This window comes from Manacus vitellinus, unplaced genomic scaffold, assembly GCF_001715985.3.
Source record: "Manacus vitellinus isolate BGI_N305 unplaced genomic scaffold, ASM171598v3 scaffold_24_pilon, whole genome shotgun sequence".
NCBI classification, from domain to species: Eukaryota; Metazoa; Chordata; class Aves; order Passeriformes; family Pipridae; genus Manacus; species Manacus vitellinus.
The window spans coordinates 3057681-3083657 of record NW_021939798.1 but is presented as its reverse complement, the minus strand read 5'-3'; the positions used below and the strand labels follow the sequence as shown (position 1 = coordinate 3083657).

Here is a 25977-nt window from a genome sequence, read left to right as displayed (position 1 = left end):
AGCTTTAATCTCATCAAAAAATAAGTAAATTGCAGTTTGATTAAAGGGCAGAGTCTGTGCAGAGCATTTGCTGTTACTGAAACCCCATGCAGAGGAATGTGAGGATACATATTTGGCTTCATTTGGATGTGGAAATGACTCTAAATAAAGTTGCTTCTCTTCCCACCCTCCTTCTCCCCCAAGCCCATGCCTGGATTCATCCTTCACCATCCCTGTCCTGCTTATTTTAGATCATCACCCTGCATTTGGCAGAAGGGATCCCTGGCCCTGTGGCCCGAGGGACAGTTGTCAATAATAATGAGATCTAATACAGCATAATCAACTGGGAATTTAAATGTTCCAATCCATTAAGGTATTCCAGGCATGCTGCAGCTAAACAAAAGAGCGTTGTTGTTTGGGTTTTTTTTTAGTTTGCCCTTTTAGAAGTGGGTGACGTGTCTATAAAAGGTTTTTGACAGACAGGGAGAAGACAGGATTTGTTTTATTACCTTTTGTATTAGGCTTTGAATCTGATTTTCAAATATAAGCACTTATGCTTCACCTGAAAAACACACAGCCAGTCTTAAATGGTCACTTACATTCAGGCTTGTGCTTTTATGTAAATATGTTTGGCGTGCCCAGTTTCCCATTAACACAAGGTCACAAATTAAGTTTCTTATGTATTTACATAACATCTGAACATGAATTGCACACCACTGCTGATTGCATGAATGTGCCTATTCAGGATTCATATGGGCTTTGTGTCTGCATTTGTATGTGAGTGTCAATCTATTCACAGGGATAGGTTGAAGCATTAGATGCTGATACAGGAATTTTCCATATTTCTAAATATTGAAGGGTTTTAAGAGGGAATTGTGTCTTGCTCTTTGGTTGTTTTTCCAAAAAAAAAAAAGTTTTTTTTAAACTTATTCCTGCTTTTTAACACTGCTTTTTAAATTGTAGTTCAAACTCTGCTTTGCCAGTCATCTTCACAAAGTGTTTTGCCAAAGACAGCACAGAAAAGCCTGTGTAGTAGTGCCACTATTGATCCTTAGAGACATTAAGCTTGCTAATGCTGCTGTGAAATAGGTAAAATAGTACATTAATTTTATAGATGGGCAAATGCTTTAATTTGTTTTCCCCCTCTCAATTTTTCCAAGTAAGGCTGTGAGTCAATAAGTACCATTATCCATGGCTCTGGAGCCTATTAAATAAATATATTTCCTGCACATGTGTGTAGGATCGTTATTTACGTATAGCCAGAACATCTGTAAGTGGCAACTAGTTTGGAGATTATTTTATTGCACATGAATTAAAATAGGCTGCTGCGTTTCCCAAAGTCTCCTCACGCCTCTGGATGAGGGTCCACGTGGATGCCCTGTGGTCATGTGTGCAGGGGATACCTGAATAACCCCCACATGGAATTCCTCCTGCCTGCTCCCCTTCCCTCCATCAGCTCTGGGGTGTCCCTGACCAACAGCATCTCTCCAGACCCCTCTGTGTCACCAGAAGTTTTGAGTTGAATGAGGAGAAACCTGAATCTCTTCCTCCTGCTCCTCCTCTTGGATGCTCTCAGTGGAGTGTGACTGGGGAAGGTCTGTCTTGGGTGAACTCTTTGGGAGAGAAATGACAACGTGTTTTCTTTGGATCAAGAAAGGTTTGATTATTGACGGGTCAAGCTGAAGTTCTCAAAAGCTTTTAGTTGAAGGTGGATGTCTTTCAGCACTCTTATTAGGCAGATTTTGGCGTTTTCATTCCCAGCAGAGAAGAAGAATGAGGCAGAAGCACCAGGTTTGGGTTTTCCTTTAGGAGGTGCCCTGTGTGGTGACATACTGGGTATTTTAGAGCTGAAATTTGAAGAGAACTCGTTTGGCACTTGCAGTATTTTTCCAAAGTCTGATTTTAATCAGCCAAATAACTGAAACCAACTCCTCCCAAGAATCCATCATAAAACCTAGTTTCTTACTCAAGCTGTTTGCTTTCTGAGCTAGCTCCTTGGCCAACTTTCCAATGGAAGATTGCCTTTTTTTTCCCATGGGAGCGATTCCCTCGGCAGAAGTGAACGCCCAAGTGAAATGAGGCGTGTGGACCAGCATCTGCCACCAGCCTGCACTCACTGCCTGGGATGGTTTGGGCATGAGGGAAACCAGCAGAGACCCCTCAGCCACTTGTGACCACCACGTGAGAATTCCCTGGCACTGGTTGCCCAAGGCTCCTGTGGTGCACCCTGGGCTGTGTGGTGGCACGAGGAGCTGTGTGGACATCAGGTGATGGGGCAAACCCAGTGACAGCTCAGCATCACAGGCCCTTCTCCTGCTCCAGAATGAGATCCTGGGCTCCTGTGGTCCCTCAGTGAGATGTGGGCAGCCCAGCAATGGGCATTCATCAAATCAGTGAGTCTCACCCCACATACCTGAGTATTGACAGGCCTAATGTGAGCATGGAGATGCATAATGGTCCCTAGGAGACATCAACCAGAAATAAGAATACCCTTTGAACTGCTGGGATTTAAACCTAGCCTCATTCTTGTCTTCTTAAAATCCTGGGAGTTATTGAAGGAGAAAGAGCAGCACCAGGGACTGAAATCTCACTATAATCTCCTTGAATGTTCTCTCTCTCCCAGTGAGGAGTTGCTTATACTTCTCCTAGGCCTTATAAACATGATATATTTACATGAGAGTGATTTGAATTCTCCTCTGCCTCATGTTTCACCATAAAAGCAAACTCCTAATTTCTGGTTGCAGGGTCTTTGCACTGCCAAATACTATTTTAAGGGGCAGAACTAACCAAGCTGAATCATCAGGTCACAGTTTGACTTTCTAATCTCAGCTGGAGTTTTAGGGACAGGGCCCTTGTAAGTCAGACAGTTACTCTTTTTTGTTAAGGTAACACTGGAGAAAATGAGAAAATATGATGCTTTCAGGGTGTCTAAAAGTAAAATAGTTCAACTGCTTATGAGGAACAACCCCAATGACTTGATGTCCTCCTGTGGGAGCATTAGGACTGTTACAGGCAGTAACTGCCTCAGGTTGCCCAGAGAAGCTGTGGCTGCCCCATCCCTGCAAGTGTCCAAGGCCAGGTTGGACAGGGCTTGGAGCAACCTGGACTAGTGGAAGGTGTCCCTTCAGGGAGGTGGACTGAGATGAACTTTAAGGTTCCTTCCAACCCAAACCATTCTGTGATTCTGTGACTACGTGCTGTGCCTCCAGGAACTTCCCCTGAAGAGGCAAAAAGGAAGAAAATGAGAAGCAAAAATGTGTTTTCGTCTGCCGGGAACAAAGCAACTTTTTTGAAGGTCTCGGCCATGTAACTTCACCCTTCCCTTTTGAGAAAGCCTTATTTTTTAAAGGTTTTTTTCTGATCCATTGGTTGGACATGGATGTAGCAGACATCTGGGATCAGGGCTGCACCACAGGGCGGTTGGTGCTGCAGGGAAGTGACGTGGGAGAGAGGCAAAGCTCTGGCTTTGCTCTCCCAGCCTTCACCTTCCCGTCCCGTAGGAGAAATGAAGGGCTGGTGCCTGCTCGTGGTGTGCAGTGTTCCTTTGAACTGGAGACATGTAGATAAGCCCTCACTGTTGATTAGTGAGAGAAGTGCTCGTTGCATTAGATCAAACTGTGCCCCCGTTTGTGCCCCCGCAGGGCCGACGTGGGCAGCCCGGCCCTGGAGGGTCACGCTGGTCTTTTGTTGCCTGGAGAGTGTATTGTGTGAATCTGGTGTTTACTGTCTGACTGTATTTTATTCAGGAATCAGTCAAGATGGATTTGTTTAACCAAGCCCAGTCAGGCTTTCACTACAGAGGGCCAACATCTACAGAGCACTGCAGTGTTTGTAGCCAGCGTTGGGGCCATTTGTGGCACAGATTGTGCTTTGCTGCCTCTCTGCAGAAGAGCTCCACGAGCTGCAGAACCAGAGGGCACAGCTCCCTGTGGCTCCTTCCCTGAAAAAAGCCTCAAATTTTACACATCTCCCTGTCAATGGATGGCAATGACACACCCTCCTTCTACCCTGATGTTTTAGTAACTCCGAGTGGGAAAGCCCAGTGCGTGCTTTGTTACCTAAAATCTGGTGATGGTTTTGAAAAGCTGCATAAAATGTCAATTTAATTCAAACTAAAGGCAGATCTTCAGCGTGATGTTTGCTCATTTTAGTTCTTCCAGGTATTTAGGATCTCTGTACCACACTGGTCCAACAAAGGTCTTAAATATCAAAATTTGAATGGTAGGATTTTTTGCTGATAAAACTCCCATAAAATTCATCCCCACCAGCAAATTTTTTGTTATGAGGGCTGGAGCAGCGCTTGCAACATGTATTTTAGGGTTAAGGATTTGGCCAGAGGGCAGAGGGATTGTAGAACACAAAGGCTGCATGGTTTTCAATTAGACAAGAGGTGTAAAGCTGAACTTCATGCAGAGACCTTTGTTGCAAACACACATATTTTCTGCTCCTACGTGGATTACAAGTGTGTATTTATCCACATGGGTTATTAAATGCTACTCATTTAATGGCATTTTCCTGCCTTCCAGAGGTCCCCCACACCACATTATTTCTTAGAGGCTTTTAGTTCTCTCTTCCCATCATACCAACCACCTCGAGCAAGCACATGTGAGGAGATCCCCACCAGCAGATCTGGCACAAGGGTCACAACTAAAGCTTCCTTAGGGTTGTGTCATGGTGTTCTCTGTGTAGTGTGGGTTTGGTAGGCAAACAAAAAATCCTTGTTCTTCCTATTTGGATGTTTATTGTGGAATTTATTAGCAGAAGTTTACATAGCTCCAGCCTCTTTCTGTCAGATTTTAACAGGAGTTTCCAACCTTCCCAGAGCTCTCAGCTGATGTGCAGTACAAATCCACAGAAATAATTTGCATCTCTGTGGTTTGCTGCTTTTGGCCAAACCTAAAATATCTTCAGTTAATTCCAGTCCTTCTTAGAAGATAATCAGTTTTGATTCTGTTGCCAGCATTGCTTTGGGGTGCTCCCCCTGCTCAGCTCAGTGCATCAGCTAAATGGGAGTGTGGAACATTCAGCCTCTTTTTACAGTAAAGCCAAAAAATACTTTATTCCTGTTGATGTAATTTTGCAATGATTGAATGTACTCTTTTTCTCATAAATGCTTCCTAATTTTGTGTCTAACCCTGTTGCATTTCGAAGGATCCCTTGGATAGCTGCAATCAGTTAAAAATCTGACAAGCTCCAACCCTTTTCATTCACTCCAAACCCTGAGTGCTTTTTCCAGAGCTTAAAATTTACTAAAATTAAAGTGAAGGAGGAAGATATGCTGGAAGCAGCAGTTCTCCATAAGGGCTAAATACCTGCAGAGCTTGGATTTTATTTGGTGAACACGGTGATCACCAGATGAAGAATCATTTCCATTGCAGAGCTGTGGGACGACTGGCTTAACTTTTTAGAAAGGCTTTTCTTCTTGGGGGTTCAAATGGGAAAATTTGGCCTGGGTGAGGAAAAAATTAACAAAAAAATCTTAATTTTAGGGAGGAGGCAAAAGGACTGGGACAGCAGTCATTCTCTAAGAGCAGCTCTTGCTCAGCCTGTGTCTCCATCCCTCTCCCCACAGCCCCCTGCTCGCCGTCTGCTTCGCCGCCTCCTGCGGAGTGCCAGGCATTGCCCTGCTGACTCTGGGAGTGAACCCTCTCACAGGGGCCCTGGGAGCCTTCAACATCTTCCTCTACACGTGCTGTTACACCCCCATGAAGAGGATGAGCATTGCCAACACGTGGGTGGGAGCTGTGGTCGGGGCCATTCCCCCCGTCATGGGCTGGACCGCGGCTACCGGGAGCCTGGATGCTGGTGAGTAGGAATCCCTTCCATCAGGGGGAGGGGTTGTAAGGGTGACTAAAAAAACCTACTCAAAAGGCAGTAAACTTTGTGCTTTATGCTTGTTCACCTGACCAGGCCAGGTTGGACAGGGCTTGGAGCAGCCTGGTCTAGTGGAAGATGTCCCTGCCCATGGCAGGGGGTGGGATGTGATGAGCTTTAAGGTCCCTTCAACCCAAACCATTCCATGACCCTGTGATAGTGCTCCAGAAGCAGATAAATTCTGGTAACATTCTCCTTATGAGGGCAAACCTGAGCTGATAAAGCAGCATGTCCTGTTGGATGTGTGTTTAGACCATCTTAAAAATATCTAGAAGGAAAATAGCATCTTATGTGTTCACATGGAAGAAAATGTTACATAATTTCAAGATTAAAACCGTATCCAGTAAGATCCAACTTACAAGGAACTTTCAGCTGGAAAATTCCCAGATGTGTTTATTAAATACTGTCTTTCTACAAGCCAGAAAATGTCCTGGGAAGATTAATTTATTGGTGTATTTCTTAATTGCCCATTGCTAAACTCTAAGTTATAAATGTTCCTTCCCTCCTCCTTGAAAAGCAAACGAAGATTTCTATTTTAGTAACTGTGAACCATTTTTACATCCCTTGTAAAACACTGATCTCTTCAGCAGCTCAACTCTGACACAATCAGGGCTTGTTTTTCCTGCCAGCTAGAAACTTAAGAATCAAAGTGGCTCCACAAACTTATAGTCTGAAGAAACTAATGAAGTACAATTAATAGGTCTGTTAAGAATTGCTTTAGCACACACTCGTCCCACACTGGGGCATATTTAAGGCTTGAATAATACTTCCAACAGCAAGGCTTTTAACCAGAAATTATCAGAGTTTGTGCAAAATCTGTTCTTTAGGCACTTCCTAATAAAAGTCAGTCTGAGTTGGCTTTGTGTCCACGTGTTCCCATACAGATCTAACCCAGATCTAGGGTGAAAGATGGTGTGGGGCTTTTTTCCAACACGTGTGCTACTTCTGCTTCGGTTGGACTTGGTGATCCTAAAGATCTTTTCCAACTGTAACTATTCTGTCTTTCTGTAGAATTAATTGAAAACACAAAACATATAATTTTAAGACCTTTATCATTCTGGCTGCAGATGTTTAGACCTTGGATCTAACGCTGTTTCGGGATTTCTGTGTTGGTTTTGGCACCACCCTGCAGAGTTGATGTCCAAGGATGACTTTCACGTGCCTGTGCAAAGTCCAGGCTGGAGGAGCTGGAGTGCAGAGCTGCATCTCACCAAAAGCTCTCGCTGTAGAGGCTGCAGTGAAAGCCCAGCACATTAAACTGGCCCTGATTGTCATTATCTTTAATTTGTCACGTTCCAACTCACTCTTTGAGACCTGTTTCACAGAGAGCTAAGCTGTCCCTGTAGGGCAGCAGGGAGCACCACTGGTGTCCCAAGTGAGCTCTGCCTCTCTAATTTACAACTAAATGTGGTTATGTGTCCCTGTGCCAGCTCTGCTGGGGAGGGGATGATCTCTGGCAGTGATTCCATCAGTGGAAGATGATCACTTTAAACCACCCAAGCAGACTTTTCCAGAACATGTTAATCTGTGCTGGTGTGTAGCCCGTGTGTTCTGGGTACCTAAAACTTCCTGCAGTCACCTCCCAGTCTGTGTCAGGGAGGCCAGGCAGGTTGTTTGATAGAGAAAGAAATGTTATTGAGGTGATACTGTTCGTTGTAATGAAGCACATCTGGGCAGAGTCCAGAAAACAGGGACTGAAATGTAATATTTTAGTGCATTTCAGTATTAAAAGAAATGGAAAAAATACCCCAACCCCAAAGAAACAAACAAAAAAACCCTCCACAAACACCTCTAAGGAGAAAAGAGGTAAATGTAAGAAAAGGATGGCAATGTAGACTATGATTTTCAGTGTTAAACATTCTGTTCCTGTGCCTGGCAGGAATAGAAAATCCATGCAGGGTACAGGGGGGCATCCATGTGCATCCATGCACAATGTGCAGACCTGAGTCCCTTCCCCAACCAGCCTGCCCACAGTTGCTGAACTCATTAATAATGTGTAATTAGTGTGGAGACTTAACCTAGTTTTAGGTGGAGGTGTGAAAATGCATTTGCACCTCGTTTAAAAAAGAAAAAAAAAAAAAAGATCATTTCACTGGATAACAAAGAGGAATGTGAAGGAAGGGAGGCAGGAAACTAATGAGAAGGAAGGTTCTCACCACTTAACTGGTGGTTTTTTGAGTTTACATTTTCCTGTGGATTTTCTCTCCTTGTAATCTTCTCACAGCAGCCACATTGTTGTACATGCTGCTGGTTGTAGTGAAAACAATATTTAAGTGTAGCCCTTTCATTACCCTCAGAGGGGGGAGCCAAGTGTGGCACCGTTGTGTGGTGCCCTTGGACAGCTGTGCCTGCTCCCTCCGGGAGCTCCACAACGTGGTGCTGCTGCGAGATCCTCGTGTCCTTTGGGAGAGCTAACAGAGGGAACAAGGAAGTATCTCAGACTGGAACAGCCTTGTTTTAATTTGTCCTCATTTTATTTAGGATTTTCTCGTTTCAAAGATTAATACCTTGGCAGTTTCTTGCACGAGAAACAAATGTCACGGATAAAAACGTGCAGTGGTACAGATGCTGTAATTTAGAGAATCATCATACAATCATAGAATGGTTTGGGTTGGAAGGGACCTTAAAGATTATCCAGTTACAACCCCCTGCCATGGGCAGGGACACCTTCCACCAGCCCAGGTTGCTCCAAGCCTTGTCCAGCCTGGCCTTGGACACTTCCAGGGATGGGGCAGCCACAGCTTCTCTGGGCAACCTGTGCCAGGGCCTCCCCACCCTCTGAGTCATTTCTTACGCTATAATCTTTGGCAGATCTCGTGATGATTCCCAAGAATTCTTGTTTCTACTTCTGCCCCTGATAGGGAACTTTAATTATATGCTCTTAAACCTGATGGAACATCTCACCCCCAACCCTGGATTTTGCGCCAAAGTGACTTAGGGAAAACCTCCCATTTCAAACGCGAAAGATAAGGTTATCTCTGGGAAGATGTGGAATTCTTTGTTGTGGGTTTGGGGGGTGTGTGTTTTTTTTTAATGGCAGCTGTTTGAGACTGATGAAAGATCAGGAATGTTAACATTTCCTCGCTGGGGGAGCGAGTGCAGGTGAGACGGTCAGAGGTGCGTGATAAATGTAATTTATCACATGGATATCACTGCCACGGATCTGGGGTATTTATGCACAGCTTAACTGCCAGCCTGTGATTTGCAGTAACACGTTTGCTTCCTTGAAAGCAGATTTCACTGCTCCTTCGTGGCCCTATTTGTTTCTGAAGAGATTTGTTTTTCTAGCAAATCGAGAAACCCTCAAATTATTTTACAAGGGAAGGACTAGCAGGAAAATAATGAAATTAACTTAAAGCTTGAAGTGATAGCATAGAGAGAGGAAGAGAGGTAAAACTTGGCAGTGTGTCCTGTGCTGGATCCTTCTCCTGATGGGATCCACGCTCAGGAGAGCTCCTGGCTGTGCCACGATGCTGCTGAGCCTGTGCACATGGATCACAGGAAGGAACAGAGCTGTTTATTTTGCTGTGCAAGAGGCACAGTGTATACATGCTTTAAATTACTTCTTGTGTTGCTGGTCTTCCTCCCCAGACTAATGCTGCAGCTTCCTTGTTAGAGATGTTTGTTGTCCATTTGAACTTGTTATTTCTAGTTATCAGGAAAAGTGAATTTGGGGTGAATGTCTCCAAGTGCCACCACCCATATTTTGCCTTATACATTTTCACAGAATATAAAACAGTTTGGGTTGGAAGGGACCTAAAAGATTATCTCATTCCACCCCCTGCCATGGACAGGGACACCTTCCACTAGCCCTGGTTGCTGCAAGTCTCATCCAACCTGGCCTTGGACACTTCCAGGGATGGGGCAGCCACAGCTTCTCTGGGCAACCTGTGCCAGGGCCTCCCCACCCTCACAGGGAAAAACTTCTTTTGTATATCTAATCTAAATTCCCCTCTCTCAGTTTGAACCCATTACTCCTTGTCCTGTCATTCCAGTTCCTGATGATCAGTCCCTCTCCAGCTTTTCTGTAGCCCCTGCAGATTCTGGAAGGTGCTGTGAGGTCTCCACAGAACTTTGTCTTCTCCAGGCTGAACATCCCCATCTCTCCCAGCCTGTCTCCATAGGGGAGGTGATCCAGCCCCCTTAACAACTTTGTGGCTTCCTCTGGACTTGCTCCAACAGTCCCATTTTATGTTGGGAGCACCAGAACTTTTGCAGTTCTTCCACCAGCTGAAGGTGGATCCCGGCCGGATCGCGGCTGGTGAGCGGGGTCGGTGTGGGGAGCGGAGTAATGCGGTGCCACGGAGTTCATCCAAACCACCCAGCGAGATGGGAGTGACAAGCAGGGCTCCTCAGCCTAATGTGCTTATCAGTTAAGGGGATTTATTCGGAGTAGGTGGCGGTGGCAGAGCAGATAAGGGCCCTGGGAGCTCGGCAGACACTGCAGAGCCGTGGTGGCCCAGGAGCCATAGGTATTACTGCACCAAAGAATGTTTATCTCAAGAGACTGTTTAGTTTATCTCAGATGCTCCACTTCTGGTCTCGCTTTCCTGAAAGACATCTTGTACTGATTTTCTTTCGTTTTCAGAAATTTAAATAATTCCTCAGGCTATGGAATTTATAGACTCAGTATCAATTGTAATCATGTGGAGGCTGATTTTTAAATTGCCTTTACTTTGTAATTCAAATTGTGTTGTATGGTAGACATTAATTATGTCAGCCAACATCTATTTACAGAAGGGGATTTAAAAATGGGCAGTTCTTATCAGCTAGTGACATTTGGCAGATGGATGGTTTCAGTAACAAAAAAAAGAGAATAGGGGAGGGGGGGGGCTGTACCCAACCTGTCAATGGCTGGAGTCTCTCATACCTTCCCTGGTGGAGCACTTGTCTGCCAGGAGGAGGGAGAGCAAAACAACAGCTTAATTGCATGCAAAATAAGCTTTGAAATCTTTGTGTCCCTTCTAGTTAAACACTTGGAGCTTTCAAAGCCCCTTGATGTGGGAGCAGGTCTGGGAGCGGGGCAGCTCCAGCATCCTGCCGCCAGAGCAGAGGAGGCTCCGGCTATAAACTCCCTCTAGTAAACTCAGCTTTTCAGGGTTTCACTTCTCAGATGAAAGACAGCAGAATTTGTGGTCTGTTCCAGAGGAAACAGAGATATTCATGTCACTGACATATGAGAATTGGAGCTGTGGGCCCAGGAGTGTGCTTTGTGGGGGTAAAAACTGTAAAAAATGAGGCAGAGGGACAATACTAGTGAGCAGCTGGTCTGAATTTAGGACAAAAGCCAGTGGGCTATTTTTTTCCCCCTTTCCATCTTCACCAGAGACAAAAGAAGTGGCAGTTCCACTGCTGGGGCACCTGGGGACCGACCCCACGAGTTCACAGGCAACGCGCCCTTACCCCGTTCCCTACCCCGTGCGTGGCTGATGGGGCACGGGGAGGAGCTGGGCTGTGTGACAGCCCCTGAGCCCTGGGGTGTGTGACACAGCACCCACAGGGAAATCAGGACAGGGGGGCTGCAGGAGGGAGTCCCACCCTCAGGCTCGTGGGAGCCCTGGTGGAGCCTGGAGGAGGTGGCTGACGAGGAGCCCCCTGTGTGGCTCTGCAGGTTTGGAGTCCTCAGCTGAGTCTGGTCCTTTGGCAAATACTTCCTAGACATATTTTTGCACAAGACTGTATTATCATCTTACCCACCAGGCTCTTTTTTTATGGCATCTGTTGCTGGGGTGAGCTGAGGTACAGTGCTGTTGTTTTTCTCAGCCTTGCCTGTGTAATGAAAGGTGTTTCCCTGCGAGGCTTTTGGCTGCAATAACCTGCTGTGTGTCACACAAGGAGTGTGAATGCCCGTGTGTATCCATGTGCACACCCTGTACCTGAGGACATCTGGCTCCCTCCTGTTAAAGGCAGTGGCCAGGAACACTCCCTCGAGGTGTAAAACCCCGCAGCCAACTTCATTTCCTATTCCTGGTGGACACTGAGGATCATCCCTTTGTTTTGCAGACAAGCCAAACACACGGCCAACATCCCCTTCCCTTTCTGTGCTGCCACAGAGGAGTCTATCACAGCCTGAGACGCTCCTGTTCCACAGGCCTTTTGTGCCATCCTTCAAAAGGAACAGCTATTGAAACCCATGACCATGAAGCTTTTGAGTTTTCCAGTGTTTTCCCCCTCGCCCTCCGTTTCCATGACCGTGTAACCTTGAAGGGGCACAATGTGGGCCGGGCTGCTCATCCCGTGCTGACATTGGGACCATTGTCCCAGCCCAGGGACCTTGTGTGGGGCTTTAGAAGTGATACTTTGCCTTTTTCCCTCTCAAGGCTGCTTCACCACTCCCACGGCATCCAACACAAGCCAGAGCATCTGCTTTTGTTTTCCAGTGGAAGCAGAAGTGCCGGTTGTTGTCGGTTGTTGTCCTACTGTAGTGCTAATGAGGGCAAAGCAGAGGGGAATTGCATCAGTTTGGTTAAGGTTGGTGACTGGATAATTCCCAAAGGTCTTTGTGTTTGAGAAGGCTTCATAATCACAAATTAGGATGTAAATTTTGAGGAGCTAATCCCTTTCCTACTTCTAAAGACAGTGGGCAGAATTAAATAGCTGGTAACATTTTTCCTCAGGAGTGATTATATCTTGACCACTTGTAACTGCAGGCCAGTTGATTTAACCCAGCAGTCATTTCCCACCACCAGAGCAAGCTGAAGCACAGGCAGCAATGATTGCATCTTCCAGCTTTCCTTCACAAACAGAAAATGCCACCAAGAGCTGAACAAACCAGTCCTGTTCCAGTGGATCAGGACACTACAGTGTGTTCTGGCCATGACTCTCCAAACCACTCAATCTTTGTACCAGCTCCCTCAAACAAGCCTTTACCATTACTGAACCTGCAGTGGGTAACAAGGCTTTCACAAGACTTCAAAATCTTTCTTTGCCCCCATAGCTGCTGCATAGTTAGAAATCCCCAGAGAGGAGACTTGTGAACAGGCACAGAAGAAAGGATAGCAAATAAAACTTTGGGGGACGTACCCAGTACATCTCCTGTGAGTGTAACATCCTGTAAGGCTCATGCAGGACTGCAGTGAGGGGTTTTGGACTGGTTGTGTTAAATTTCCCGCAGCAAAGGTGAAAAATGCAGCCTGAGACAGCGCGGGTGCTCCAGAGCAGGTGGATACAGCTGGGCCAAGTCAAGTCTCTGAGCTCTAATCTACCTTGTCTGGATTAAAGAGGAGTAATTTGTTCAACATCTTCTGAGGGAGGAGAGCCAGTTGTGCGCTATCAAGTAAAACGGTGTGTGGTTGTTTCCTGCCTACGATCCATTAAGAGGCTGAGCTTACACTGCCAAAGCCTTCCCCTCCTGACAGCAGCCAAACTCGGACCCGTTTCCTAGAGACAAAGGGCCGGTGCTTCCCTCTCATAAGTCAGAGCTACCGAGGTCTGGAAATAATTTTAGAATTCCTTCACATTATTCGAGGCTGAAGAATTACTAAAATTGTGCTTTAAGCAAAACAGCATTCTTAGGTTGCCAAGGCAGTAAACACCAGCTTTGGGAAATGCAGTAAGATTTCAACATCTGTTTTGGAGCTGATATTTAACTATTCCATGTTTATTTTAATGCCTGGTTGGCCACTTCCCAGCCATACATATGCAGCACCAAAGCAAGAAGACAGAAGGAGCGAGTCTGTTCTTCAACTGGTGCTACAGGTTAGCTCCTCCTTCCTCATTTTTTTTTGTTTTATTGATTAACTGGGTAGGTGTTTGTCCTGTCTGGAGCTTGGACATGATATGAGAGGTTTACAGAACACTGTGCAGAAGGAAGGCACCATGTGTTGTCTACAGAACAATGAGAAGGATGAGAGCACGAGTTGTTCCTCTGTTTTCAGGAGCACAGTGTTGATAGAGCAGTCCCTGTAGATAACCTTGGACATGTTTGCCTTGACTTGTGTGGACAGGCCACGTTCACCTGCCCACCCAGGCTGGTCAGACTCCAGCTGGCCCCACTCCAGGGGCTGGAGCTCCCACCAACACACGCTGTGCTCCAGCCTGTGCCCACCTGTAGCTCAAGTCCTTCTCTGCCCTTCAGGAGCTTGTCTTCACACATTCTTTGAAAAGCTTCAACTGGACCATCCTCATTTAAGGCCTCATTTAAGGCAGACAGCTGAAACAGTTCCTCTGTGAGTGGAGCCATCACTGCCCTGTGTGCCAACTGAGCAAGGTACAAAGCTCTTTGATGATGAAAGGTGTTGCCAGCATGAAAGAGGCACGTTTCAAATCATTGCTAAAGAGAGTGGCATCCTCAGCACGAGACAGTCAAGCAGGATCCAAACATTGTTCCTGCCCTTTAGTGGATGAGAAAGTAGGTTTTCAGGTCTTAGGTTGCTCTGTTTGCTCAGGACAAGTTCTGTTGGCACTGATGGCTCAGCAGCTGCCCATGCCCACTCTTTCCTGAGTAGATGTATGGACTTGAACAAACTCTCTATCCTTTACAGGGGAAATCTGGGGGACTGGCAGTAGGGTCTGGATCTTTTCATCCCAGTGTCACTGATGCTGGTGTGAGCCCAGGATGGGCAGGACAAGGAGCTGTTGGTACCTGATTGCTCTGCTCTCCTCTCCAGGTGTTGACCAATGGTCAGAGTTCATGGCCTGCAAGGGTTGACACCCTAAAACCCATCAATCTCCTGCTCTTAAGTGCTCTTCCTACCCAAGGACTTAGTCTGGCCTAGGCTAAGGACTGGGCTCAGGCACTGACAATGCCCCTTCACCTGAGATTTGGACCATCCAGCAAATGAGATCATCATGAATTTCTCTAAAAGGAATAAACCATGAAATTTTAATCAAAATTTAGGGGTACCACATGTCCTTCTTGACACTGTGAAGAGCAGAATCTCAGAGGGGATGCTTCTTGCTCTTGTAATTCTGAAAATTAGACTGTCAGCTGCTGTGCTTTGCAAACCCAGAGTCATAACAGTTGCTTTTGGAATTCTCATCTCACAATTATTTCCAAGCCTTTCCCAAATTTATTGAGCCTTAAAACATCTTGCCAAGCAGTTTCCAAATGACTTTGGAATTTAATGTCTTGTTTGTTTTAGGGAAAGTGCAATTTATAAAGTTTCAGTATTTCACTAGATAAAAATATATTTACAGAAAGAAAGGACCATTTTCTACCTCCTTCTACACCAGTTGACATTTTGGCTTTATCTTAGATATTAAAATAAAATAAAAATCTCAGCTTGTTCTTGTTTATTAAAAAGAAGGTCTATTACTATTTAAATACTTCAAAAAAGAATTTAAGAAAGGAAATAATAGCTTAACCTTAAAATTCATGAGGAACAGTAAAACCTGTTATTTATCTTTAGCTCTGGGGGTGCTTTAGGACCTACCTGGGTCTCTTCAATCCTGGTACTTTTGAGATGATTTAAGCCAGGGCAAAGTGATTAAAGAATAGGAACTCAACAAGAAAACATTTTAGACCTATTTTGCATGCAAGAGTGAAAAAATTCTGGAGACCTAGGTCCTGTTTGCCTTAACAGATTTCATTTATTTCCAAAATCAAACAGGACTCATCTGCTGAGTTACCAGGATTTGTAAGTGTCTGCTGCATCTGTCCCAGGTTCTCACACTTGGAAAGGTGAAGAATTGGTCACAAATGGGCTCAATTGCACCAATTAAGAATTTGGCCTAAAAGGCCAAGGTTTGTGATGTCCACAAGCCAAGTACTTGTGGTCCTGCAGTTCATGAACTCCTGCGGAAAAGCTGAGAGATCCGAGTTCCTGTCAGTCCCTGTGCTCAGGGTTTCCTGGGGAGGAGCCTGAGCTGATGGCTGTCCCCTGCCTGTCCCCTGCCTGTCCCCTGCCTGTCCCCTGGGTGCCCATGCTGCCCCAGGGTGTCCCTGGGTGCCAGTTATCTCCCACTGCCCAGGCAATGTCTCTGCTCCGACATCCAGCTTTGCTTTTGTGAACCCTGCACCAGCTCCACGTGTTCCTGTTGGGAACGACCTCGTCTGGTGTTCCCTTAATTATAAACTCCGTGGGGAAAAGGGAGATTTGCAATTATTAAGCTGAGTTCCCAAACTATTGGGAACTACACAGAGGCCGCAGAGTAGGCTCAGCTCTGTTTTGAACCAGGTTAGTCTCCAGAGCTCGTCTCGCTGTAATATTGCTTAAAAACACAGCTGACTTAATTATGACATAGTTAACATTCATCTAGTAATTAATGAGCATTACAGTGTCTGCTCTGGGCTTGACAGGGTTCCTACTGTGAGCTCATTTGATGGTGGATTGTACTGTACCGTGGGCTGTGCTTTGCCAGTCATCAGTCTTACGTGACACTTAAAAATCTCTGACAACCCGACAATCTCCGCCTGGGCCGAGGAAATTACAGGATGTCCCAGCACATGGGAACCGAACAAAAAGATCGGTCACTTCAAATCCTCATAATGGCCTATTAAATTGTTTTACTGTTCAGCTTCTCTGTAAAATATCAATTATCTCAATGGTTGTAATGTAATCAAAGTCATTAAATTCCAAAGGCTTGCATGTAAAAACCAGAGCTTTGTAAATGGGAATCCAGCCTCAAGTAGTTTGGTTGGTCTGTTTGTGTTTAAAAGTTTCTCCAGATGACTTTTTTTTTTTTTCTTCTTCTTCTTTTAATGGTGTGTTACAGTTAGGGAACTGTTAAAGGGGTTTGTGTGTTTGAGGTTTAGGGTGTGTTTTGAGCTTGGCTGCACACAACATTTGAACAATTGAATAAGCAAAGCCCGTGTTAGAGCCCAAACGCAGGGACGCGGCACATGCCGGATGAAAAGCCGGCTGGTCCTGAGCCGTGGGAAGCAGGGACAGCCTCAGCTCCAAGTCCTGGGCCTGGCTCCATCTGCTTAAGCGTCCTCAGCTGATGGATAATTGCAGCTTACCTCTCCCTAAGTTCTGAACGTCGTCTCTGGAGCACTTCAGATGTGGAACTTGAAAAATACTCCCCTCGTAGGTTTATCACGTTCAGGATCTTGCCTCCGGTAACGTGTTTTACAAGAGGTAGGAAAGAGCTAAGGAATGACTTATGACAGGAACATTTTCCCTGTTGTTCCTCCTGGTGTAGGGAGAGCTGCTCCTCCAGTAAGTTTTATTTTGGTTTGTTTCAGTGGATCTTCTCCCTTCCATTTCATCAGAACTGAATCAAATCCTATTTTGTCAGGGCCAAAATTACTTTGCTTGCCACGACTTTCTGAAATGATTGGTAATTTTGGGGTACACCATTTTCAACTGTCCTAACAATTGGTGGGTTCCAATTTATAGAAGGTGCTAAACATGCACACCTGGAAAGTTGACTTTAGTAGGATTGAATAGCTGGATTTGCAACCTTTTGGGCCATAGTCCAGGAAATGAAGTGACCTAATAGCCACCTTCCAGTTCCTAAGGGGGCCTAAAAAAAGATGGGGAATGACTATTTGAAAGAACCTGGAGTGACAGGAAAGGGAGGAATGGCTTCAAACTGCCAGAGGGCAGGGTTAGATGGGATATTAAGAAGAAATCCTTCCCTGTGAGGGCTGTGAGGCCCTGGCACAGGTTGTCAGAGAAGCTGTGGCTGCCTCTGGATCCCTGGAAGTGTCCAAGGCCAGGTTGGACGGGGCTTGGAGCAATCTGGGCTAGTGGAAGGTGTCCCTGCCCATGGCAGGGGGTGGAATGAGATGATCTTTGGGTCTTCTAACCCAAACCATTCTGGGATTCTGTGACATACCCTGTATTTCATGGCAGACAATGTTGTACTGAAAGCAGCACCCCCAAGGTATGTGTATCTGTCTCTGTGCTTCATATAATCAACTTCCAGAGGCACAGACTCACTTCAAAGAGCATTTGTAACTCATTTTAAAAAGCAGTGAGATGGGTCTTTTATACCACTGCTGGATTTATAAGCCACTGGAAACCACCTGCATGAAATCTAATGGAGCATTCCCTCACTGGTGATAAGATAGAGGGGGAAAAAAGGCTTTTTTGCAAACTGAGATTATTAATATTTGCAAGGCAGCACCAGTGTAAGTTGGGCTGTTTGAGACAAGAACTAGGCATGCACAGCCCCAAGGAGCAGATGGAGAGGAGATGTGAACCATGAAGCTGTTCAGAGGACTCAGTGACTTGTTCTTTGTTGGAGTCCAAGCAGCCACTGGAGAAGAAATGAGTGTCTGGGGAAGAATTGAAATATATTAACCTGTGTGCAGAGAAGTGTTGCTGTTTCTGTTTCTCTCAAATCACTAAGAAAATGCTGCACTCGTGGCTCCAGTTGAGAAGTAGTTTCCATAGAGAAAGAGCTCATGGAAGCAGGGAGATGCAAAGAAAGTGTTAATGCCAGAGCAGAGGGTTTGGGAGCTGGGGAAACAAAAGGAAAATCCAGGAATGCTCATAATGTGCAACAGCCTTGGGGGATTTTTTGTGTCTTCAGACAAAATTAGTGAAGGGAGTTTAGTCTGAGGGCCTCCTGGAAGCTCTCTGAAGTCAGCACATAAGCTGCTCCTGCCTCAGTAAGCCCTGTGCTGTGTCCCAGGGAGAGCTGTGGAAATGTGGTGCTTCCACAGCTCCTTTTTAATTGGAAGAGTAGTTAATTGGTGTGAACAGAGTTACTTGATCAAACTGCTTAAAAGTTTCTGCAGTTGGTTTGAAGGAGTAAGAAGTTCTCCGTCTCCTGCCACCTCATTAGCAGCTTCTGCCAGTTCTGCCGCCCGCCCAGGTCCATGATGGAGTTTCTCCCATGCCAGGAGCAGTTCCCTCCCTCCCACAGTGGGCAGGCAGAGAGCTTAGCCATGCTCCAGGCTCCCAGGGTGCTGGTGTGTGCCCAGGTCTCAGGAGGAGCAGCTTATCCTCCTTTTGTGGTGTCACTGAGCAGGGCTCTCTGTGTCTGTTCGAGTGGCTCTGCCCAGTGGCTCTTCTCTGGATGCACCAACTCGGGAACCCAGGAGTAGAATCAAGAGGCTTCCAAGAAAACAGCCTCTTGCCCAACTGTGCTTCATTCCCACCAATTCCCTCAGGTAGAGACTGAGTTGGTGCAGAAACAAATTAGAGGTGGTTCGTTATGAGGAAGTGACTTGCTGAAATGCTTTGCAAATTAAGTGCTCCAAACCCAGACAATCCACCATGCACAACCCTGTGTGAATGCCATTAAAACCAGAGGTTCCTTATCTCATGGAGCTGCCCTGAGCAGTGTCACAGCTGCCACGGGTGCCACGTGTGTGTAGTGCTGGCAGCAGACAGCCCATGGCAGCCGAGTTCTGCGTGTGGCACTTCTCGCAGGGACCTTCTAACTCTTATGTCCTTCTCTCTGCCCCATCCCAGGTGCTTTGCTGTTAGGAGGGATCCTTTACTCCTGGCAGTTCCCTCACTTCAACGCCCTGAGCTGGGGCCTGCGGGAGGATTACTCCAGAGGAGGATACTGTATGATGTCTGTCACCCACCCGGGGCTGTGCAGGAGGGTGGCTCTGCGACACTGCTTGGCCTTAATCGGACTGTCGGCGGTGGCTCCTGTCCTCGACATCACCACGTGGACTTTCCCCATCATTTCACTCCCCATCAACCTCTACATCTCCTACCTCGGCTTTCGGTTCTACAGGGATGCAGATCGCAGCAGCTCCAGGAAGCTCTTCTTCTGCAGCCTCTGGCACCTGCCCATGCTGCTGCTGGTCATGTTCACCTGCAAGAAATCGGCCCTGGAGAAGGAAGACAAAGGCGACCTGCTGGGAAAGGGGGAAAGTCATGGGAGGGCTATGGAAATTAGATTGCCTTAAATGTCGATTGTATGTTGTCCTCGTGACACATCAGGTAGTTTATTTTAGTAATCACAGTGGGGAATCCTGTGGGAATCTGTTTGAGGAAGAATCGTTCGTGCCTAGCGACCACTTCATGCGATGATTTTCTGTTTTCTTTTGCGAGGGAGTAGCCAGGAGAGCTCAAAGCACTCAGGGGCCTCAGGCCCCTTCCCTCATCCCGGACTAGGATTTCACTTTGGGGTGGCCTTCTGAAGTCCCTGTGAGCCGTGGTCTCTGTCCCCGTGGGTGGTGGGGTTAGTTAACGAGTCACATGCGCACACGTTTCCCCGCCAGCACTGGCAGCCTTGGCGAAGCCGTCAGGGAGCGACCCAGGAATGATTTCTCACCCTGCTCCCCCAGCACCCCCTCCTTTAATTTAAGCTTTGAGGCACACAGTGGGTTGGGGTTTTGTCTCAATCCCCACCATCCCTGCGCTGGTGTCACACCAAAACCCTCACTCTCGGGGGTGTTTTTCAGTCAGTTGCTTTTCCCGAGGTTCCCCTTCACCCCAGTAGATTTTTGGCTTGCATACAACTGGCACAGTGCTAAAGGAGAGAAGAAAACTGCCTTTCAGCACAGCACACACCAGCATTTAAACACCCTCCAGGTGAAAGCTCTCCTGTAGCACATCCCTCAGACACACTGAGCCATTCTGCTGAACTTCCATCACAGGGAACTTCTGGGTCCCATGTGGTTTTACATCATCAGAGTTTGAGCCCTGGGTGTCAGATCTATAGCTGGTAAAAGTCACCATTAGTGTTTATGGCAGTGAGGCTGTGAAAGGTGGAGGAGGTGGGAAGCAGATCCCAGAGTCAGGTGGCTGTAAGGATTTTCCATGCTCATGTGTCTTGTGCCAGCGCATTCGGTCTCGGCGTCCTCTCAGCAGCCCTGGACTGGCATCAAGAGTTTGAGCTCTATTTAATGTCACACTGTGGTGGCTCAGAGAAAGGCTTCACTTTGAGGGTAATTAATAGGTAAGGAAACACATTTACAGAAAAAAGGTTGTGGATTTAGCCTAATACTGTAATGTTCACTTGCTGCTGCAGCCTGTGTCCCTCCAAAGCAATTACTGTGGAGGGTCTCCCGAGGAAAGTGCATTATCTCTGTTATCTGATACACTGAAGAACATTTCTGGCCACGGTGCTTGTGATCCTGCTGCAGGGCTGTGGCTCACCCTCAGCCTGCCTGGGGCTGGCTGTGACCTGCTGGGATGCTCCCAGACACAGCAGCACCCAGGGCAGACAGAGACGGGATAGTTTATTGCAGTAGTCAGTGCCTGTTACGACTTGATGTGTTCCCATGCCAAGATTTCTTTCCCATGTGGAAAGGGGCTGGGCAGCAGGTTGAGCATCAATCCAAAGATACAGCAACACCTGAAATGGGAGACACTGTCTCGAACCTGATCCCGAGTAAAATCCTTGAGGAAAGATCACAAATCTGCCACCACAGGTGTCTCACACTGACACAGAACCTTCCCTGGCTGCTCTTGGGATCCAAGCCTGACTCCTGGTCTGGGTTATGCTGGTGTAAATCAGGAGTGACATGGTTTAACCTCTGCTGTGCTGGCAGAGGTGCTCTCAGGAGCAGGGCCACCTGTTTTATGTGGCTCTTAAATAATTGGCTGCGGGGTTTGGTGACTCTGGAGTGATTGCAGGTGACAGGCTGGAGTCCCCTCTCACTGTCTGACAGGTCTGTTGTGCTCAGGTTACTGTGGGCAGCACTTCGTGGAACTGTCTGGAAACTGTTCAACTCCTGAATTTGTTTTAAAAATGCATCCAGTCTTCTCTGCAATAAAGTACAGACTGTACAAAAAGAGATGAACACTCCAAATCTGGTTTATAGTGTCCACTTATGATTGGAACTCTGGTCCAGTTCAGTTAATTGCAAAGGTATTTGGTGGTTCTGTGGCACTTCTCACAGCAGCGTGTTCTTGATCACTGCAAGAGCTTGTGAAATACTGATTTATTGTGCAAGCAGCGACTGAAACTAAGTTGCATGTGAGTGGAAAGGGTTTGTGCGAAACCAAAGAGCTTGGTCAACCTTAAGCTGACAGAGGAACCTGAAAAGAGCAAATGGCCTACAAAAAAAGGCACAGATTTTGCTCCCAGAGGCAGAAAGTGGTGCTGAAGCAGGAAGGTTGTGGTTTTCTCCTAAGTCATTCCAGAGCCAGGCTTCAGATGGCCTGCGAGTCCCGGGTGCTGTCCTGAGGAATTCCATTCTGATTAAAGGTCCCAAGGACATGCCTGTGGTTGAGCTTGTAAGAACAGTCATCTTCATTTCTAGGGCCAAAATGTGTAACATTCACGGGGTTTAGGGCTAAGCAGGAGCTTTGTAATCATCCCTGAGTGTCTGCAGAATGCAGGTCACTGAGCTGCACCAACATCTCCACACCCAGTGAGTCTGGCCTGGAGAAAAAGCATGGCTTTAGAATCAGTGGATCTGGGGTTTAAAGGTAAGAAATACTTCATAAAATAAGCTTTTCTTTTGCCTAGGAGCTGTTCCCTGCTCTGCTACGAACTAGCCATAAACAGATGAAGCCATCTACTGCCATTTTACTACCTTTTGGGAGTGTTGCTGTTGCATGTGCTTTGAAAATAAACACCTGGCCAAACTGAAGCCTTTTTTGCAAATGGATAGTGCAGCAGGTGCTCTCAGGTCTCCTTTTCAATATTGCTGTTGCCACTGTGGAAATTAAAAATCCTGAGCTGTCTGCCCTCATCCAAGGGTGTTTGTGGTCCCTGTGAGGATTAATGGCAGCCTTACCCCCTCCAGCACTGCTAATATTGCTGCCCAAATCCTGCAGGGAAGGAAGCAGGTGAGGTGCATGAGATGCCTTTCCATGATGGCTTTGCACAGGAGATAAAGTTGGGCTTCCTACATCTCTCTGCTTGGCCCTGCAAGCATCAGTCTTTGCATGGCTCCCTGAAACAGCAGTTCCTGCTTAAAATTGCAATGTTTTTTTTTTCCTTGTCTCATTTGGAGAACTTGAATATGGGTTGGTTGTCATCCCCTTATCCTGATTACTCAGGATCTCCCCCTGAACTGGTCCTGCAGAATCACTGAGTGGTTTGGGTTGGAAGGGACCTTAAAGACCATCTCGTTCCAACCCCCTGCCGTGAAATACCTGGTCTCCATGTGGCAGTGAAAAAAACAGCAGTGATGTGCCCTGTCCCTCCCAGCCCTGGGTCTGCTGAGGGGTCCCATCTCGGTGCTGCTGTCACAACAGGCAGCTCTGCACCACTGGGAGCTGGAGTAGAGCTCATGTAGGAGTCTGGGCCAGAGACTCAAGAGGATGAAGCTGGTTTTAGTCTGTTTGGACTTTAAACCTTTTGTGTGGTTTTGTGGATAAAAAAGTAGCCCTGGGGCTCAGGGGATCTTCATTCTTTCCAGACCTCTGCAGAAGAAATGCTCTCCAGCTGTGAAACAGGGATGGAGGTGCTTCACCTTGCTGGAGGAGGGAACAGCTCATGTCTTTGTCAGCCCTGGCCTGTTATTCTCTCCATCAGTGCAGGGTGAGCGCTGGGTCAGGCTTTGAGGAGCATTGCAGAGAGCTGGCACTGGCTTCCCCCACATCCCTGCTTTGCCCTGACCTTCAGCAGATCTCTGAGTGCAGCACTGACCCCGTAGGGTGCGGTGAGGAGCCGAGTGACACAGCCGGGAGTTGTCCCGAGCTCTCGGGTTTGCAGGGAGCCCCCAGGTCCCATGTGAGCTCCCACACAGTACCCTGACACTGCTGGCATCCCAGTGCCCCTGACTGCTGGCATCCCAGTGCCCCTGACTGCTGGCATCCCAGCGCAGCAGCAGTTGGTGTGGCTCTGCTCTTTGTTCCAGCATGAATGAGGAAACCCAATCCCGGCGCTCACAGCGCTTTCCCGCTCGTTTCCCCCACTGAGGGTTTTTTTTTCTCGCTTCCTGTATCAGTCTCCGATATAATCTGCCCCAGCAGAGTCACACATTCACACTCTCCTGGCTCCAGCAGCGTTTCCCACTCAGCCAGGCCACGGCACTTCAAGGCTTACACAAAACACACACGTCCTTTTCAGTTCCGAACGATCCCAGGAGAGCAGGAATGGAAACAAGAGTGATACTATTAGAAATCATTATCATTACAGATAGAAAGCATGTTGTCCTGGTTGCTCTCCAGAGGTGATTAGATATTCCCTCTTCCTTGGAAATGCAGGCTGTCTGCAGAACACTTGGCTATTAAAACAGAGATATCAGCACTGTTTTCCTCCCGAGCAGCTCTGCTGGAGGTGGTAATACTAGACAGGCTGTCCCCAATGGCATTTCTAGTCATGGAATTTCTTAACCAGGCAAAAAGCCAGCCCAGTCAAGGGCTCATGGGAGGCAGGATGCCACTTGTGCTGCCCGTGGGACCTTGAGTTGGTTGTTTTGCCTCTTGGAGCTGCTATTTCTTCTTGCAGTCCTGGCAAGGTCAGTGCTGCAGGGCAGGGCTTGGCCCCTGTGGGTGCATGTGCAGCACTTGGCCATGCCCAAGACAAGTCAGACTCTGGTTGTAATGTTCATCATCTCCCTAACAGAGAGGGTGTTAGTTTGGAGTCAGAGGTGACAACTGAGTGGTGAGGTCAGAAGTGTCACTGGTGAGGACACTCCTCTGTGAGATCCCTCAGACTGGGTGGTTCCCTCGATGTGTTTTAGTCCTCTCTGAAATAAATGTGCTACAGGTTTCTAGGGCTTTGACATGAGGTCTAGTAAGCTTTGGAGCTGCTTTCCAGACCCTTCTGTTCACAGAATCACAGAATAGTCAGGGCTGGAAGGGATCTCTGGGGATCCCCCAGTCCAACCTCCTGCCCACACAGGGTCACCTGGAGCAGGTGACACAGGAACATGTCCAGGTGGGGTTGGAATGTCTCCAGAGAGGGAGACTCCAGGCCCTGTCTGGGCAGCTGTTCCAGGCTCTGCCACCATCTGTGGGAAGAAGTTCTTCCTCACGTTGAGGTGAAGCTTCTGTGTCTTAGTTTATGGCCACTGCTCCTTGTCCTGTCACTGGGCACCACTGACAAGAGTCTGGCACCATCCCCTGACACCCACCTTGGAGATGTTTGTGTGCATTGATGAGATCCCTTCTCAGTCTTCTCTTCTCCAGGCTAACCAGGCCCAGCTCCTGCAGTCTCTCCTCATCAGAGAGATGCTGCAGTCCCTTAATCATCTTTGTGGCTTCCACTGATCACGTTCTCCCTGACTCAAAGGAAAGGAGTCCTGTTGAGCAGGGCATGTGCAGGGTGTCCCAAAGCCATTTAAAGCACTGGCAGAGTAACCTGTGTTTCAAAGAGCTGGCAGGAGCACCTCTCCTCAGCTCCACCTCACACACTGCCTGTCACCTCTGCTTTTCTGCTTCCAGACTTTAACTGTTTGCACTGAAGATTTTCCAGCCTGGGTCGGTGCCTCAGGCTGGGATTTAGTTTCCAGTGTTTCAAAAAGGCACAGTTCAACTGTTTCACAGAGCAGGGTTGGCAGAACGAGCTGTTTTCCCACAATGTGGAGATATTTTTCCTCCTGTTCCCAACCAGTTCTGGCACCCCCAGGCCTTGGAGCAAGAACTGAGGGTTTGGCAGTGGGCTCAGGTTGGTGCATTCATCCGTTCTGGGAAGGTACTGGGTGTTACCCCAGTCCCTGAAAGGTCACAGCTCCCAAATTCCTGACACCTCCAAAGAGATGCTCTGAATGTGGTGGTCCTGGACCATCCCAAGGAGCTGGTCAGGAGCTGCTGTCACAGTTCCCATGCTTTGGGGGAACACAAGGACTGAAAAGAGGTGCTAGAAAGGAGGGTGCTTGGCCCTCACCACTAGTGCTGGAACCATTGCCCTACATCCATACCTGTTTTCCCATTTTTCCAGGAGCCCTTCTTCAATCCTGCCCATCGAGTGAGGCAGAGTGTGGTACCCCAAGGTTTCTATGTGTCTCCAAAGTGCCCCAGGGACTGGGGCAGTTCAGTGGTTACGGCTTTTCCCTTGGTTTCACTGTCCCAGAAACATCCCAATGTCCTTTCTGCCCCCTGCTCCCCTTTTTAACACTTTCTATTTTAACTACAGCTTCCCTTTGATACATTTTTTCATGGAATATGTGCTATAACGTGCATTGCCTGTGCCCCTTGGTACTGCAGCTGTAACTGGACTGTCTGTTCTTCAAGAGAAACACAAACCATGGGGAATTTCCCCGACTGATTGGGAACAGCAGGGATCTGATCTCCCACACTGACCAACCTGTCCCTAACTGGGACCCCTGGGCACATCTTGCCCATCTTGGTCATCCAAAAAGCAAGAAGAGGGAAGAAGAGAGGGGGCATCCCTGCAGGTGGGGTGGGGAGAGACCAGACTGGTGCC

At 47.3% G+C, this 25977-nt stretch overlaps 1 protein-coding gene across 1 annotated transcript in view; it reads left to right on the top strand.

Annotated features, from left to right (window-relative positions):
- The window catches only part of LOC103755234 (protoheme IX farnesyltransferase, mitochondrial), a 103754-nt gene extending 82291 nt beyond the window's left edge, over positions 1 to 21463 (top strand). The window contains exons 6-7 of the mRNA XM_029960064.1: positions 5552 to 5784; positions 19164 to 21463. Coding sequence (XP_029815924.1) covers positions 5552 to 5784; positions 19164 to 19612 — 682 coding nt within the window. The 3' untranslated portion in view covers positions 19613 to 21463. The remainder of the gene's footprint in view (positions 1 to 5551; positions 5785 to 19163) is intronic.
- The last annotated feature ends 4514 nt before the right edge of the window (positions 21464 to 25977 follow it).